Genomic DNA, 17,864 nt, shown 5'->3' with positions numbered 1-17,864 from the left:
ATATTAAACCTGGAAAAATTCTCAAATATGCGGATATGGTAGATGGAATCCCAGCTAGTCCTTTCAACATTCATCAATTTTTTTGTAATATTCGCTTGCATAGTTCGCGAGTTGCGGTATTAAAATGGCACATGAATGCTGTTTTAACCCAAAAATTTTAAAATGTTCAATTTACCAACTGCTGTACATGGTTTAAAATAAATAGATCCACACCACTTAGCTATCTCGTGATCATAGAAATAAAAAGGTTCGAATAGTGCCTAATAGAAACTAAGCCCGAAAATTCTAAAAGGAAATCTGGTGGATAGCGATCTTTCGCCCGACGTACAGATTATACTCTTATTATGAAGGACACATTTCTTCTCACTCCTTAATAGCGATTGTAGTTATGAATTGTACTAGGTTTACACTTTCGATCGATTGAGTAGCTCGTAAAATGCATGCATGAACTTCTGCGCAATGTATGGTTGGACGAACTTCCATACTGCTTCAGATTACTCTGTCTGATTCACCTGCAAATTTCCTCAATTACCGCCAAATCGGTCAGTTAATCCTATCCAGCATATCAGCATAATTATTACTAATTGGCGCCTAACCATTTTAGCGATTTTGGCCGTTTCGTAACAAATAACGCTAGCTTTCCCTGTTTCGCGATAACAGACGCCAATTGGGAGCACCAACGAAAATCAAATCTTCTTCTACCTGACTCTCCCTACCTAGTGGATGTCTCGGCTTTTCTCTTCACCCAAACTGTGGGGTCGATTAAAATACGTTAAGTTATACTAGGCTTAAATAGTATGGATTTATGGAATCTCATATGTTTGTATTTCAGTGGAGCGTTTTTGTTTGTCTGACTTTTCACGCGAACTGCGTTTGAGGATGCTGAAGCAATATCTGCGATATCGATCACCATACGTATTTTTGTCATAAGATTGATAATCTTTGCTGATATGTTGTTCTTTAATTTGGCATGTTTGAGCAACGATGGCAATCAGTTTCATTTAAGTGAATTTTGACGTCTTTAGCAAGCAACTTTCGTAATGAATTTCAAAAAATTCTTAAGCCACAGCATGTGACACATTTCCACTGAAATTTGCATAACCAACAATTTGCTCGACTTAAATTCTTAAATAAATTGCAAACACATACATACACATGCGTTTGTGTAGAATGCAAAGACTTCAAAATAATCACAAGCAACAAGTGAACTGCGCCTGCACCTAAAATTATGCAATGAGATTTCATTAATTATGTTGTTTGTTTGTTTCCAGCTCATGCTTTAAGCTGCTTACGAGTACTTTGCTAACCAAAAGCAATTATTAAGTACATTCAAGAGGATTTTGCTTATGTTTCAACTTACTTACATAAATACATAGATATTTTGTGGTTGCAGATTTTTGCTATTCTGTGTTGCCACACTTTTGTGGTGTGCTTTTGTGTTATTCGCTATTTCGAGCTACATTTGTGCTTATTTCGTTTGTAAGTGCATTGAATTTGTTTCGTTTTTGGCTTGCCATTTGGTTTAGCTGCTATTTTGCTTCATCTTACAAAAGATATTTTTTCAATTGATTATTTTTCATTCACGGAAATGTGTCCGTGAGTTTTTAAACTTTCTTTTATTCCGCTTTTTTGCATTAGCTCACTTACAGTGCTCTGTTTTTTTTTTTTTTTTTTTATTTTTTTTTTTTTGGATGTGCTCTGTTGAAATATATTTCTTTGGATTATTTAATTTTCGTAATTCAACTCTGCGCATTAAAATTGTACACTTTAATTAAGCAACAGGAAATTGCAAATATGTTCTGCAACAAAAACCTCGAAAGCATCCAACACAGCGCTTCTTCTTCTCTATTCATGGTAGTGTTGCTTGTTTACAACTAAATCGCAAATAGCAGTAATGCAAATATATGTACCAAATATGGGAAGTAGGGAAAGTATCTTTGAGTGAACTTCGAAATTATATACCCTGTAGTGCGATGTGCTAAATTTTGAGGGTGATTTTCTATAGCCGAATTTAGGATTAACTTATTTGAGGTTTTTGCATTTTCGAATTAAGGGAAAAATTAAGTAAGAATTGATAAGTACAAATGTATTAGCATTCAACCAAAATAATAAGTCTGGAAAATTCAGTAGACACATCTCCAAAACTTTTTAAATTTTTGCCATTTTTTGTCATTTAATTTGCTCTGGATGATAAAAAGTCTTCCTTCCGGACAAATAGATACTTTTTAAAAAAAAATTGTTTTACAAATTTTCAATATCGAAAAAGAGGCGCGATTATCACCAAAGTTAGTTAATTTTTTCCACATGTAATTGTATTAAGCTTTATAAACATCTAAAATCTAGATTTTCGATATCACAATATTTGGGCATTTATAATCTTTAAATATTTTCGAAAAAATATGTGACGAATAGTCTATATTGTCAATTAAAATCAGACTTACTTTCCCAAAAAACAACTAATTCAAGGTTTATAAGCAAATTTAATTATAGAGTTTTGGTGAAAATTGATTACGAAAATTTTTTGATATCGAAAAATGTTTGATAAAAGTTGATAATGATAATTTTTCGATATCGAAATATTCCTGTGTGTTAGAATGATAAATTTTCGAGGAAAATTTATAATGAAAGTTTTTCGAGTTCGAAAAAGTTTTGGTGAATATTGATAATGATAATTTTTCGATATCGAAAAATATAGGTGTTTTCATTTCCAATATCATCGTTTCACAATAGGAGCCCTGTCGCACACATTTATGTATATTAAATTAGTAGTCAAAATAATCAATCTTAGCCATCTTAGAAATATTCGCAGTCGCCAAATATGTCGCGATTTTTAAAATTTTCGTGGTCGAAAAAAGCGCAGAGATATCATTAGCATTCTTTTATGAAAGAGAAAAATTTCGATTTATCAAATATAAGCAAAAGGCCTCTCGAATATTTTAAAATCAAGAAAGGGGCTTGATTGTTTGATATCGAAAAAAACTTGGTTTCATTTTCTTTGACATTTTGGGATTAAAAGCTTCCGAAATAGTAAGTTATAACAATTTATGCAATGTTGAAAAAGTAGGCGTGGCATTCGTATTAATAGTTATATTTGAAAAAGTAATTTATATGATATATTTGAAAATGATTTTCGAATATTTTGAATATATAAAGCTGCCAAAATTTACTGGTAAAGTCGCATTTTTTTAACGTAACCTAATCACTAGCAAATGTTGAAATTTTAATACCACAACTTTCCTAAATAGTCACTTTTTATAATCTTCGAAATTTTCGAGGTCGAACAAATTTTGACAGTCTGCCAATTATCTCTTTTTAAAAACAGTTGTGAGCTCACCAAATATAAGCATTTTAGTATTGCTTTGTTTCGAGAATATTTATTTGCAACATATTGCGAATATTTAGAAATCGACAACAAGCGGGGTAACTTTTAAATCCGTTATTTTAACCTTCAAATTCGATAATGAAACAGCTGTATTCGAACATTAATATTTATCGCAGAAAATAGTTTCATTGATATTCGAAATTTTCGAAGTCGAAAAAAGTCGCTACTTTATTTAAATTTGCCAAAGTTTGAAAGTTTACGAGTTAGTGTGTATGCATATTACTGAAGTAGTTAATTTTTAGTGTGTTCCCTGAATTGGTAATTCGGAAAGGGGCCTTTTGACTTTTTAAATGTTTGCCTTATTTTCTTCAAATATATTCCCACAAGCTTCCTAAACATTCGAAGAAGCAACTTTTCAATTTTTTTCGAAAATCCAAACTAACAATATCTTCCTTTAAAATTAACAGATATGAAAACTTTAAACGTTTCGGATATTTTCCGGTTTTACAGTTTACCAGTGTTAGATCTTCCTAGTTTGGCAGTACTATTGGGTATAAAAAAGAACGCATACACTTTTGAAACATTTGCCAGAAGCGCAAGAGAAAATATACGATGAATAGCGAGAACAAGAAATAAAACCACACGCATGGCAAAGGCCGGTAATGCAACAGCAGCTTGTTGCTATGTAGTAACAGCTTTTAGAGTCTGAATCATGGTGCAGCAATTCATCAACCTAAAACGATGGCGGCAAGCAGAGAGGACACAAATAGTCAAGCAAGTCGGACAGAGAGTCGGTTGAATAAAAGCGGCTGCAGGCAACTATTATGCTTGCAACCAAACCTGTAAGAAAAGGAAGAAGAAGATGTTGCATCCGTAGTAAAGGCAATATCATGCGATGCAAGGATAACTGAAAAGATAACATATAAACATATTTAAAGGCAAATAGCGACTTAGAGACAAACTAAATGCAAGCTGACAGCGTCTCTAAGACAGTTGTCGTTGAATGAAGATTTATTTAAAGTCATCTATTTGAACTTAATAAAAGCAAGTGAAATTATCTAAATCCATGCAAGTGAGTGAGTGCATACTTTCGCAGGTACATATGTGATAAAGCACATTAATATATATGCACGGTGAAACATTTCAGCTTATACTTATATTTAAGAATTCATGAGCTTAACACCGGCTTATAATAATTGAATTTCAATTATTATATTTTCTAAGAGAAACTGAAAAGAAAGAAACATTTACTGGCATATTGCGATGGAACCATTTCGAAAACCGCCAACGTAATCATCATCAGGCAATTTTGTAATGTTATCAAAGGTTTCACCGGGATTCGAACCGTGAATCACATGGTGAAACTGCAGTTGCCTTTAACCACTAGGCTATCCTGCTGGTATTTTTTGCCATGCTTAATGCAGTTTTTCTCATTTCTACACTAACAACACAATTGAGACATTTTGTCTCTATATTAATTTGTGTGCCATGTAGATTTGTTCTTGTAAAGTTCTTTTTCGTTGCGAATGAGAAGCTTTGTAAACTCGGGCTCAGTTTTACATATTTATGTATGTTTGTTTAATGATGTGTTCAGTTTATACTTATATTTAAGAATTCATGAGCTTAACACCGGCTTATAATAATTGAATTTCAATTATTATTTTTTCTAAGAGAAACTGAAAACTGAACTGAAACTGATTCACGGTTCGAATCCCGGTGAGACCTTTGATAACATTACAAAATTGCCTGATGATGATTACGTTGGCGATTTTCGAAATGGTTCCATCGCAATATGCCATTAAATGTTTCTTTCTTTTCAGTTTCTCTTAGAAAACAAAATAATTGAAATTCAATTATTATAAGCCGGTGTTAAGCTCATGAATTCTTAAATATAAGTATAAACTGAACACATCATTTCAGCTTAAATTTTTAGTTTTATTCGGTCTAAGTTTTAAAATTAACTGCAAACATTTACCTTACTGTATAAACTAATTTAAAAACAAAATTTGCGTGTGGCAGACACAAGTTCCAGATTAAGACTCAAATTTTTAGCCGTGTGGAAAAAATATAAAGGCAAAGTGCATGTGAGAATTTTGGTTAAAGGTGCAACAATCTGCAGCAGTAGAGTCGACATTTTAAAATGCATTGAAAATTAATCTTTTTATTTAAGCTTTTTCTATCCCTTTTGCTGAAAAAAGTCTTGCTGCAAGTGCAGTTTTAGCCAAATGAAAATGTGCAACGTGGCGTATGAGTGACAAAGTTGGCATTCAGCGGATTACAAATGTGACAGAGCGTTAGAGTTGACGTTAATGCAATGTTACATGTCCCTGAGTGTGCATGTGTGTGTTCGTATATCGTTTCTTGGTAGCGACATTTATTCATCTGATTAAAATTAAGGAAATTGTGGTCTTTCAAATATTGGTTCCAAATGTTTTAACCATTTTGTTAGGATTTTAGGTTTTAAAGCCGAAATTATGTAAAGTTTTGTACGTTTATTCTAGAGACATTTTGTGAATCCCTTCAACCTTGAAGTGCAAATTTAAATTTAAATATAATGCACTACAAGTTTTTTTTTTGTGCAAAAGTGGAAAGAAAAAGAAAAATGGATGGAATTCCTTCAAATTTCGAGTCTTCATGGATTATACCAATTATTTTCATTGCCATTGCTTCTATATCTGCGTCGTAACAAACAGACCCTCCTCAGTTGTTATAAGGAGCTTTCCAGATGCTGCTCTACTGCGGGGAAGGCTCATCTATACTCGCATGGTCATTAAACTGTTTGTCTTCTACCAACTTCTCCACCATTTATTTCAGGTTCCCGACGTCTCTTTCGACCTCCCCTGCTTTTTTCGCATTGTGGTGTTTGTCCCTAGGTCTTCTGTATCCAAGGCACACACAAATACTGTACACAGCTCAGGGCATTCTTCCAAGCTCTAAGTGCTACACATCCTCCCGACTCCTTTTCTATTTGGTAGATGCCCTGCTGGGCCCCCACTGTGGATCGAAATACATAAATTATTTTGTATTCGAGTTTTGACGCTGGTATCCAAACCATGGTAATTGGTATCGTGATCTATCCATTAAACTTTGCGCCTTCTTGCTTTTCAGCTGTTTGCTTGTAGAAAAGTCTTTTTCAGTGAACTGCCTTTCATTGTATGCCAGGCCCATGCAAAAATACCTGTTTCATTCCCATTCTGACTTGAGTTCTTCACCAGGCTGTCTGTCATGGAGTGCCCATTCTCATCATTATTCGCGTCCCAATCAGCGCTGATAGCGACTTGCACCTCTCCCATAGCGACTTAGCCTCCATTCAAATACAGTCGATAACACCCCCTGGCTGCAAATTACCCAATAGGTGCGCTCCGCATTACATCCTGATAAGGAGGTTAGGATTTGTTACCCGGCCGCACTCCTACGAAGCAATCACAGCACAAGGTGTCTGCTATGGGTGGTAGATGTGAGACCAGGGCAGCAATTTTGGGGAGATTATGGATCTGTAAGGTGACATATCAAACTTTCCACAAACGCGAAATTTTTATTCCAGTGGCTTGCTTAACGTCTAATACGTGGTTTTAAAAATATGTAGAGCCATGGTTCTGATAATAAAAATAACTTGATGTGAAATTACTAAGAAAGGTTAAGGCCGAGCTTCTACTCTAATTTCCTTCTAGCTGCTTTTAATATTTCCAACAAATTAGAGAGCCTACATGGGCCTTCACGTATTATACCGACTCCGAACGGCAACGGAAATACATAAGCATTTACACTTAGAAACATTTTGAATCCAGAACCTTCAAAATGGGCGAGCGTTGCGTCTGCACTTTGTCACCTGCTCAAATGCGATATATCACTATTAAGAAACAAAAAGACATCTCCAGTGGCTCGTCTGTGATTTTGTTTTATTTCAAATTGCAACGTTACGTCAGCACCCAAAAGCTCAATAAGCCTTAGAGTTTTCGAAAATGTACATACACATGAAAAAATTTAAATAAAATTTCGGTATGCGCCAACACAAAAAAAAAATATCCAACCTAAATAAGCAAACAGAAGTTCCAAGATAACCAAAAAAGCGAAAGAATGACGGGGGTTCAGTTGTCAAGGACGACCATATACGAGAATGTGTACAGAATTTTACAACTAAGCTTATACGTCAGCCCTAGAATGTCAAATGATATGTGCGTAAAGCATCAGTTAAAGCAACAACAACAAAAATTGTTAGCTGCAGTGCATTTCCAGCTTTTACAAGAACTGCAGCACAATGTCATTTGTTACAATTTCCTTATTAGTTTAAGGAGTAAGGAAAATACGATTTCGTAGAAAAGCTAAATGACATAAAACAGCGCATGTATGGGTGTGTTCGTATGTGTATATTTGCACCGACTTAGGTGCGTGCGTGTGTGTATGCCAAGTATGTGTGATACTTAAAATAAAGCGCATTGATATAAGAACTTTTACTATTACTTGGGACAATTTATTGTTAGTGTTTGTTGTTGCTAAATTATGTACAGTAATTTCAAAGCAAAATGGTACAGCACATCGAATAAATTTTTACTTAGATTTGGACTTATTTTAGAACCAAGGAAGGAAGATGTACTATTTTCGATATTCGAAACCTGGTGACAAAAACTACTGCTGGGGGACAGTCTTTTGAAAAAAAGTCCCAAATTGACTTTAACTCAGTTCGGATTTCTATTTTTGAGTTTTGTATAAAAAGGAAAATTTTAGCTTTTATTTTTGACATCCGTTATAAAAGTCATTTTGTAACTTATAAAATTCGAAAATAAGGTAGACAACAAATATGAGCAGCAATATTTCCAATGTGGATATTCAATGAAAAGTTATTTTAGTCGCATTTACCAAATTTTATTTCCAGGCTTGCTATCTGCTCGAGATTATTTTTGGGACTATTTCGAGATCACTCCAAACCCGTTTTTGAAACGGTCGCTGGGCCACTTGGAGAAAATTGTGAAGCATTTTGGAATTAGTTTAGGGATAATTTTGCTATCACCTCGGGAATATTTCAGAATACTTTCGGAAATGTCTTCTGTATCAACTTGTAACTATTTCACGATCATTTGAGCTCTACTTTGAAATCACTCAGGGGTCATTTCAGCATCTTTTTAAAACTTTTCCCATGACTATTTCGGGATAATTCTTGAACCTATCTAAAATTGTTCTCAGAGTCATATCGGAACAAATTTGGTTACATGTGGGAATTTTAGGATAATTTCGGGACTGTTTTCAGTTTTAATTTGCAACTATTTCGGGATCATTTGTAGAATAATTTGGACTAATTTCTGCCGGAATGACTGTAGGACCATTCTGAAATTGAATACAGAGTCATAATGGCACTAATTTGGATACATAAAGAAATCGTCTACGGCATGGAACGCTGACTATTGCGGAGTAGTTTCGAAATCCATTTACAGAAGCATGGTTCAAATGGTTTTTCAGATAAGGTAATTTAAAAATTCTTTTTAGAAGTATTGATCATAGGGCAGTTCTTATAAATCAAACATAGTTTTCTTCAGTCTCATCCTTTCAAATAGCACTACCCAGCTCAAAAATGTCAATTATGCATTTTGGTCGAAATTGAATACGCTTAGGGGGTGTACTAGAGGGTTCAAATGAAAGATATGCTACGCGTCCCCAATATGGCCGCTGAGCCTTAAAGAAACATTATGTAAGGTCTGTTGAAACAGCGACACGAAATATTTTTTTATGTCACGAGAATATCTTTTACACAGTGAGTTGAGTGTACAGCTAATAAATGAGAGAAATGAAGTACTGAACAAATAGTTTTTGCTGAATACCCAGAAGCGTTAGCATCCCAAAAGACATTTTATTGAAGAGGCCCTGCCTCACAGGAACTAAGGCAGTCATCTTAGTGAGCACTATGAAGAAATCCAGGGGCTAAGAAGTGAGCCGTATGAAGCAAAGGATCACGAAAATAATCCAAAAAAATTTAAACCCCATTCTTAAGGACATATCCCCTTGACTCGCAGTTGGGGAAAGCAATTTTTTTAATGATTTGTTGTGTTTTTTTTTTTTTTTTTTTTTTGTAGTCTCTGATAATAAAATCCTCCCTACATACATGGACATGACTTTCCATCCCGAAATATTCGACATAATGAGGCAAAACACTCAAAAGTTAAAGCGTTTCATTTCAAATGCAAGCAACTGTAGACATGCAATAGCTCATATTATTATTGCTACTATTGTACTTCTATAATGATGTCTTCCTCTTCTTCTTCCAGTTGTGGTGTATGCAGTGCTGATGTTGTATGCACACTGGCAATTAATTTAGTCAAGTGAAGCATTTTCTTGTAACTGAAATTAATTTCCAACATATTTTCTCATGTAATAAAGAAAACGAGCTCGAATTGTGTAAGAAAAATAATGGCAACAACAACAACTACTTACATGATGTATTCAACATTGGCTGTTCGTTTATTATATGATGAAATGTATGTGTGTCTGTGTGTTTTTCCATTTTGCCATTTTACCATTAACAACATAAACAACAATGTTGGCAATATTCTAAGTGTTTTCACTGTTCGAAATGTGAAATGTGCAACCATTTGCAAACTTAAGCAATCAACTTTGCAACAGATTTAGTATCAAACATTTATTTTGTTAATTTACACTGTTGATAAGTTGCTTTGCCGTAAACAATGCGCTTTGGCGCATTTTGTTATTTGTTGTTTTAATTCTAGCGATTTTTTCAGCGCATTTTGTTATTTAAAATTTTGCTTGATTAATTGGGTGTGTATCTTTATTGTATTCTTTTATTTCGAAATAACTTGAGAAGTTAATTTTGATATGCAGTCACAAATACCTCAAAATTCATGAGAGCGTTGCTACGTAGTCGGGACATCGCGCGCTAAGAGCTGAGCAGCACCCATCCACATGACACCTGACCATATATAGTGGTATTCAGTCGCATCTTATGTAACTTGCTAATTGGTTGTTAGCATAGCAGCGAGTTTTTATCGTGGCGAGAGCTATGTTTGAGTCTGTGATAAGGGTGTCGGTAAGGGTGATTAGGAACGGGAAGCAGCTGCGTCACAATTATTTGATCACGGTTATTCCTTCTAAACGGATATTTACCAACTCAAAATTAATAGGGCTTGTAACTTTATCTCTAAAAAACTGTTTTTTATTTCCGATGTTTTCCCTTGGACAACTACTAACATAAATATTTCCTATTTTATATCGTTACTAGTGTACGCGGCAGAGTTTGTCCTGCAAGGGAATCGGTCTGCCTATATTCAAGAAGTGATCCTCAGTTCCCCTCTTCCCTCTCTATGCCATGATCTTCTAGTTTATTTTCCACTGTCTTTTTAGTCTTGTCCATTCCATATTCCATTTATCTCCATTCCACTCCCACTTCTATAAGTCTCCGTGCCCGGATGGAATAATTCCTATGCAACTTCAAAAGTCTTTGCGGATTTCCTGCCGCTGGTTGGCCATCATCTACACTAACTGCTTCAGGCTTAACTATATCCCGAAGTCTTGGCACACGGTTTGGGTTACTTTCATTCCGAAGACCGGCAGAAGCTCTCATGTATTACCTAAGGATTTCAGGCCAATCAGTCTCTCGTCGTTTCTTCTTAAGAGGTTTGAGCGATTGATTGACCTATACCTATGGGAAAGGATACCTCGGGGGTTACTGTCGGCTTCACAGCATGCGTACTGCAAGGGCAGATCGACGGAAATGGCTCTCCATTCGATTTTAGAGCAAATATAAGGGTCCCTAGAACACACAGAGTATACTCTGGGTGCCTTTATAGACATCGAGGGGGCTTTTAACAATTTCTTACCGAGGGAAATCGAAAGAGTTCTGGTGGGTTTAGGAGTCAAGGCGGCTCTGGTTGAATTTATTAGCAAAATTCTATGCGGCAGAATCGTCGCAGCTTAGTGTGGAGGGGCCATAATTAAGAGGAAGTTGTGCAGGGGCACGCCACAGGGGGGTGTCCTATCTCCTCTGCTCTGGGTTGTGGTAGTCAACGAGCTTCGTTTGGAGCTGAAAGCCAATGGTTATCGGGTGGTTGCCTATGCAGATGACCTCGCTATCCAAGTCAGAGGCAAATTTCTGGGCACCCTGCGCGATGCTCTGCAGGGCTACCTGGATACTGTGGCTAGGTGGGCTGAATCATGTGGATTGGCGGTCAACCCGGGAAAAACGGAATTGGCTCTTTTTACAAGGAGATATAAGATGCCAGATTTCAGAACTCCCTCCATTGGAGGGGTACCGTTGGTAGTTTCTGATAGGGTTAAATATTTGGGGATTATTTTGGACAAGAAACTTTCCTGGAGGCCCAATGTGAAATATCGGGCCAGGAAGTCCGTCATTGCCTTATACTGCTGCTATCGGAAAGAGATGGGGACTCTCGCCAGGAGTAGTACACTGCCTTATGAGATGGTGGTCAAACCGATTATTTTGTCAAGAGCTAAATGTAAGCCGCAAGTTTAAGTCGGCTGATTACTGCAGTGTATTCCAAGCGGAAGTTGCTGCGATTAAGGATGCGGTGGATGGAATGATATCCAGTGCTATAACGGTTAGGGAAGTTAACATCTACTCTGATAGCCAAGCGGCTATCAAAGCCTTCAGCTCAACTACAGTGCGATCGAGGGTAGTCTGGGAGTGCCTGACCTCGCTTGCGATTGCATCGAATTATTTTACAATTAAGATTATCTGGGTCCCGGGCCATAGTGATATCCCGGGTAACTGTAAAGCGGATCTCTTAGCCCGCATCGAATGAAGATGGCTGTAGGGACGGAACCGGATGAAAATGGCTGTAGGGATTTCGGGATCCCGCTGGCCACCTATGGATTGCTCCTTCATAGCTGGGTCTTGAGTCAGTTCAGCAAACGTTGGGCGGACACCACGTCTTGCAGGGTATCAAGATCTTTCTGGCCGAAAGTGGATGGCAGGAGGTCTGCTGAAATAATTGGGTTCACTAAGGCTCACCTATCAATGTTCGTTGGGGTTCCATGCGGTACGTCTCAATATATGGAAACTTCAGTCTGCTGCAGCTGTATGGAGGATGATGAGGTGGAATCACCAAATCACTTTACGCTTGATTGCCTAGCTTTTGCCAGAACTAGGCGAAAGTACTTCGGTCGCGACTCACTTGGGTCTCCCGAGGATTTATCCAAAGTTGAGATCGGTATCATTCGGAGCTTTATCGTTGCTACCCAACGATTCTCTAAGTAGCTAGATCTAAGTCACTGTTGGTTTTGGTGTATGTGGTATCACAACGGACCTTCGTGTTGTCCAAGTGAGCTATCCTTATCATAGCAGCTACCACCTAACCTAACCTAACGAACATCTACTCCTACTCTCCCCCTCCCACTACAAATCACACTACCACTTTAACATTCATTCCCACTTTTACTCCCACACACAATTCCAATGCCGTTTACAATCCCACAATCCCTCTTTTACACCCACTCCCACTCCTACTCACTATCCTAATCCCAATTCCAAACCTAATCCCAAACCTAGTCTCAATCCGACTCGCAGTCCCACTCACATACCTCACTCTTACCCCCACTTCCACTTTCCATTCCCATTCCCATTTCCTCTCCTACTCTTATTCCGTTCCAACACCCACTCTCATCTTACTCCCACCATTCCTCGGCACCATTCCCGGTGCCACTCACACACTCACTCCCACCCCCATTCCCATTCCCGTTTCCACTCCCATCTCACTCCCACTACGACGCCCACCTCCTCCTCAATGTTCTCATTTATGTAATCTCTATACCAGATATATAATACCTGCTTCAAATAATTGCGGAGATAAAGCTAATTAAAAGTTTTGCTAATAGAGGGCGTGGCAATTGCCTACTTTTCCAATTTTTTTGCTCAACCATCCTTAAACTTTAGCAAACGAAAAACATTCGCAATCGGTCAGGCCTTTTTTGATTTTTAGCGGGTCTAACACACAGCAATTCATTTTTATATATAAAAATTCTGCAGCTGTATAAAATTTGCCGTGTCAGCTAGTTCCTAAAATATTTCTTATATTTACTCACCTCTTAAACCATCCCTGAAATTCTTTAAATTATTCAAAACCAAAATAAGTCAAATCGGAGCAGCCGGTTTTGAGTTGTGGCGTCACTAACGGTCAGCAATTGATTTTTATATATAAGATTTAATTTTCTAGATCCTTCAAATGATGAACAATTTTCTCTTATATCTTTGTAGAGCTTTCATCGACAACACCCACCTACAAGCATTGCACCTCAGCAACAATCCCCAGCTGTATGACATACCGATGCGCTTGTTCCAAGGCAATCCGAACGTACTCGAAATCTACATGCAAGGCAACAGCTTACAAACACTTTACTCTGCACAATTTCCCGTCGATCAGTTGGAGCGTCTCTTTCTCGGTGATAATCCGCTGCAATGCAATTGCTCACTACTTTGGCTATGGCGTCTGGTTACCGGGAACTTTGATGGCGAATCCAATCATGTAGCTGGTGTACATGTGACACACACCCAACGTGAAGCTGCCGTAGCTGCATTAGGTACAGCTGATACTGATGCAGCAGCTACAGCAGCGTATATAGCACAACAGAAACAAACACCAATACAACGCACACAGAGCGATGCTAGCAGCACGTCAAGTGGCTACCTACAACTCGACACCGAACGTATTGCTTGCGATGTTTGGCAAGATAACATACGCCTACGTCGACGTCTCAGCAGCATGTCTGAAGGTGAAATCACATGCCCAGCGCACATTGTTACTATTGTCTGTGCCATCTTTACGATCTTACTCGTGCTTGCTATTGGCGCTAGCATCGTATTCTATCTGCGCTTTGTAAAGCGTCGACGAAAGTTGCTGCATGATCGCTCACTCACACGTTCGGGTAAATCGATCGTAAATGTACACGATCGCATATTACAACATCAGCCGTTAAGCGCTGGCGGTACACTCAGCATGGGTATGGGTGGACTCACATACCCACATCATACACTACAACAACAAGTTGGCACACATCATGCTATGATGCCATTACATCCGCATGAATATCAACAAACACTGCCAACGCAAGTGGACAAATTGGAATTGGAACGATATTTGGCAGCACAAACGATTGCTAATGAATATCGTGCGCTGAAACCGTGGGAGCTGCCGCCAGTTAAAGATGCGAATCCTTATAGTGATGAACCGGAACATTTGTATGAAAAATTCGATCACTATGACTATCCCGATGTGCAAACATTAAGTAAGTCAAAGCAAGCAACGCTTATCTCCGATGATGGCAGCGTTAAAAGTAGCGGCAATGGCGTCGTGCTGATGGGTAATGGTGTTGGAGGCGGTAACGGTGGTGGTGGTGGCAATTCAGCAACCAAGCCGCATATTGTCTATGTATGACTTCCGGGTGGGCAAGTAGGTGTTGGCGCCAAAGGTTTGTCACGTTGTAAAAAGGAGCATGGACTTGTGAGCGATAACAATTCGGAAGCCGAAGGCGAACTACGCTTCTTGCTCAACAACAACTATAACAACTTTAGTAGTTATATGAAATTAGTTTAGAATCATCTAAGAGTCACTCGTTGAGCTGGCAATTGAAAAGAAAAAATTTAAGGATGAAAAAAAAGGAAGCAAATGAAATCAAATACAAAATGACGCTGAATGTGATCGAATATATAATACAGCTACAGTGCTTGACATAACTATAAAACAGTAGTTTACCATAAAATGTTTGATAGTTCCATACTCGCTTATGTTAGTTAAGGCGCCTTCGATATATTTAGGTATTGTATTTGCCTACTATAACTAAATCCGTGGGTTAGATTGCAAGAAAAAGTAACGTAGGAGTTCTTAGGAATCTCCTTTTATAAACGGGGCCGCTGTCGTTCCAAAACGGCATAAAATATATAGATCCCGCTAATTTGTAAGATAAAATTTAAGTTAAGACTTGAGAAGAATTAAGATTTTGTAACAATTTTCCCGTTTTTCGGAATTTGTATTTTTATTTTTTCATTTCACTGGCAAAATTTTTTTTTTTTACTAAACCGATCGATATTTTAGATCCCAAAAAATTCGTTAAAATTCCATATAGTACTTTAAAGCCAAGAAGAAGAAAATCGTGGAAAATAGAGATTTAGAAATTGATTTTTTATATGAAAAACGTAAAAATTATATTTAAATTTTTATGAAAATTTTTTGAAAAAATTTTATGAAAATCGATAATTGTTAAAACGACGTTAGTTAAATTTTTTTTTTACGAATTTTAAATATTAACATTGAAAGTTATACTCATAAAAATTTAAATTTTATGTGTTTCAAATAAAACATTTTAAAAACTTTAATAAAATCGAACAGATTTTTTCAACGTTTTGAAATTTTTAAAATTTGAATTTTGACTAATAACAAGCAAAATGATACTCAATATAAATTTCTGTTTTCAAAATAATTCAAAATTTTTCAAAATTGTACTAAAGTTGCATAAATCTTTAAAAATTATTGAATAAATTAAAATTAAAAATTGCTTCAAATAAAGGTTTTCATACATTTAAAAGCAATGAGGGCAACCCTCGCTTAATTCACACAACTAAAAATTTTTTGTTAAAACGATATTTCAAAATAATAAGATGAAAATTTTTTGAATAATTACACAAAGCAATACTTAGTAAAAATTATTATATTATTTTATTATTATTATATTTCTACTTACTATACCAAAAACAAAATAAAATTTTTCAAATTTAGAAAAATTAAAAAATAACAATAATTATAATTAGAAAAAAATTATTGTTCTGGCCTTGAGCTCGAATCGAACCTTGAATCATTTATCAATAGGCCGATAAAAACAAAAACAATTTCAACAGATGTTTACAATTTTTTTTCACTTAAAAAAAAAATTATAAATTATAAATAATGTTTTTTAAAATAAATGAAATAAAAGTAATATGATACTCAATAAAAATTATTAAAAAAGACATGTTATTAATTTTTTTTTTTGCTTTTTAAAAAGTTCCAAATTTTTTTCAAAAATTCTATTTTTATTCAAAATTTTTTCAAGATTTCAAATTTTTTTTTCAAAAATTTTGCTGCTACTTCAAAAATGCTTAAAAGTTTGTTTATGATAACTTTTTTTAAAGGATAGAAATATTTCAATTAAAATTTTTTTAATAATAACCTAAAACTACTCAATAAAAATTATTAAAAAAAACTTTTATAAATTATTTTGGTTTTTAAAAAAAATTATATACGTTTACAAAAAATTTCAAATCTTGTTCAAACTTGTATTTTTTTCGATTTTTTAGGATTTCTAAATTTAACTAAGTTTTCGTCAAAGTTTTAAAGCTTGTTTATACAATATAAATTATATAATGTGAAAAATTTCCAGTTTCTGTTTTTAATGCATTTTTAATTATATTTTTTAATTGAAACATTTGTAGAGACATTTTGATAAATACTAGAGTTCCTGTAATCTTTTTAATCTTCCCTAATTTATTTTACGTTTTGAAGAGGAAATGCAATCTCAACTTTTTGGTTAGAGTTATAAATATGACACGTTTAAAAACTGCGGTCTTATAATTATGTTAAGCACTGTAACTGCAATGAGCTACTAAAATAAGCTGAATTTATCTAAAACAAAAACCGCAGTCGTAAGTTAAGCACCAAAATATCGAAACAAGGGTAAAATTACTTAGCTTTATAAGTTCGAAAGATGGCACATTAATACATACAAACATAACATACACGAAAGAACAATATGAACAAAAACACCAACTACAGCAGCAACAAACAGACACGCTATACACAAAAAATTCGAATTCAAATTTTGTTTTTTATGATTTTATTTTTTTTTTTCGAAACCTTTTTTTGCGAATCTTAAGCAAGTAAATATTATAGAATACAGCAACAAAATATATTAAAAGAAAATACTTAAAAATACTATTTACGCAAACTTAACAAGAAAAAATGTAAAATGAAACAAGGGATACGTTTAGTGTTAAAACGAAAATATGTAGCTAAATTAAAATTAAGTAAAATTTAAAAGTAATAGAATACAACAAAAAAAAAAATTAAAAATACTAGAAATACAAAAACTTATGTAAACTTAAATAAAAAGTCAAATCAAATTTACTATAGCTCGAAAACTATTTATGAAATAGAACTTAAAAACGAGAAAAAAATCTTGAAAAAACTTAATGGAAATGCTAACATTTCGCTGGTATGCATGAAATTTAAAATCGTTACGCGAAACGAGTTTTGTAGAAATTGAAAGAGAGCGCAAAACGTAAAAAAAGCTGTAATATATTAATTTTCTTTTTGCTATTAATTTTTTGTAATTTTTTTTTTTTTTTCTCCCTTTTTATGTAAAATTTAGATCCCAAATAAAAATGTAGTGTCGCAAAACTACACAGAACAAAATAGGAATGTTAAAAATAACTTTTTCTAAAACATCATTTTTTACTACATTAAGCTGAGCTATCCCGAATACGCACCAGCCACTAAAATGCGCTCCAAGTTGGTTGTACACAGTAAAAAAAAAAATTGTTTACCTTTCCCAA

At 35.3% G+C, this 17,864-nt stretch overlaps 1 protein-coding gene across 11 annotated transcripts in view; it reads left to right on the top strand.

The window, feature by feature from the left end:
• The window catches only part of Fili (Fish-lips), a 603,882-nt gene extending 587,294 nt beyond the window's left edge, over nucleotides 1–16,588 (top strand). For all 11 annotated transcript variants that reach the window (XM_067770548.1, XM_067770551.1, XM_067770543.1 and 8 more), the window contains one exon: nucleotides 13,539–16,588. In XM_067770548.1, the coding sequence (XP_067626649.1) occupies nucleotides 13,539–14,715 (1,177 nt within the window). In that variant the 3' untranslated portion in view covers nucleotides 14,716–16,588. The remainder of the gene's footprint in view (nucleotides 1–13,538) is intronic.
• Nucleotides 16,589–17,864: the final 1,276 nt, after the last annotated feature.

The sequence above is a fragment of the Eurosta solidaginis genome, chromosome 3, assembly GCF_040869045.1.
Source record: "Eurosta solidaginis isolate ZX-2024a chromosome 3, ASM4086904v1, whole genome shotgun sequence".
Lineage (NCBI taxonomy): Eukaryota > Metazoa > Arthropoda > Insecta > Diptera > Tephritidae > Eurosta > Eurosta solidaginis.
The sequence above is the reverse complement of the archived record's forward strand: the minus strand, read 5'-3'. Positions and strand labels throughout refer to the sequence as shown.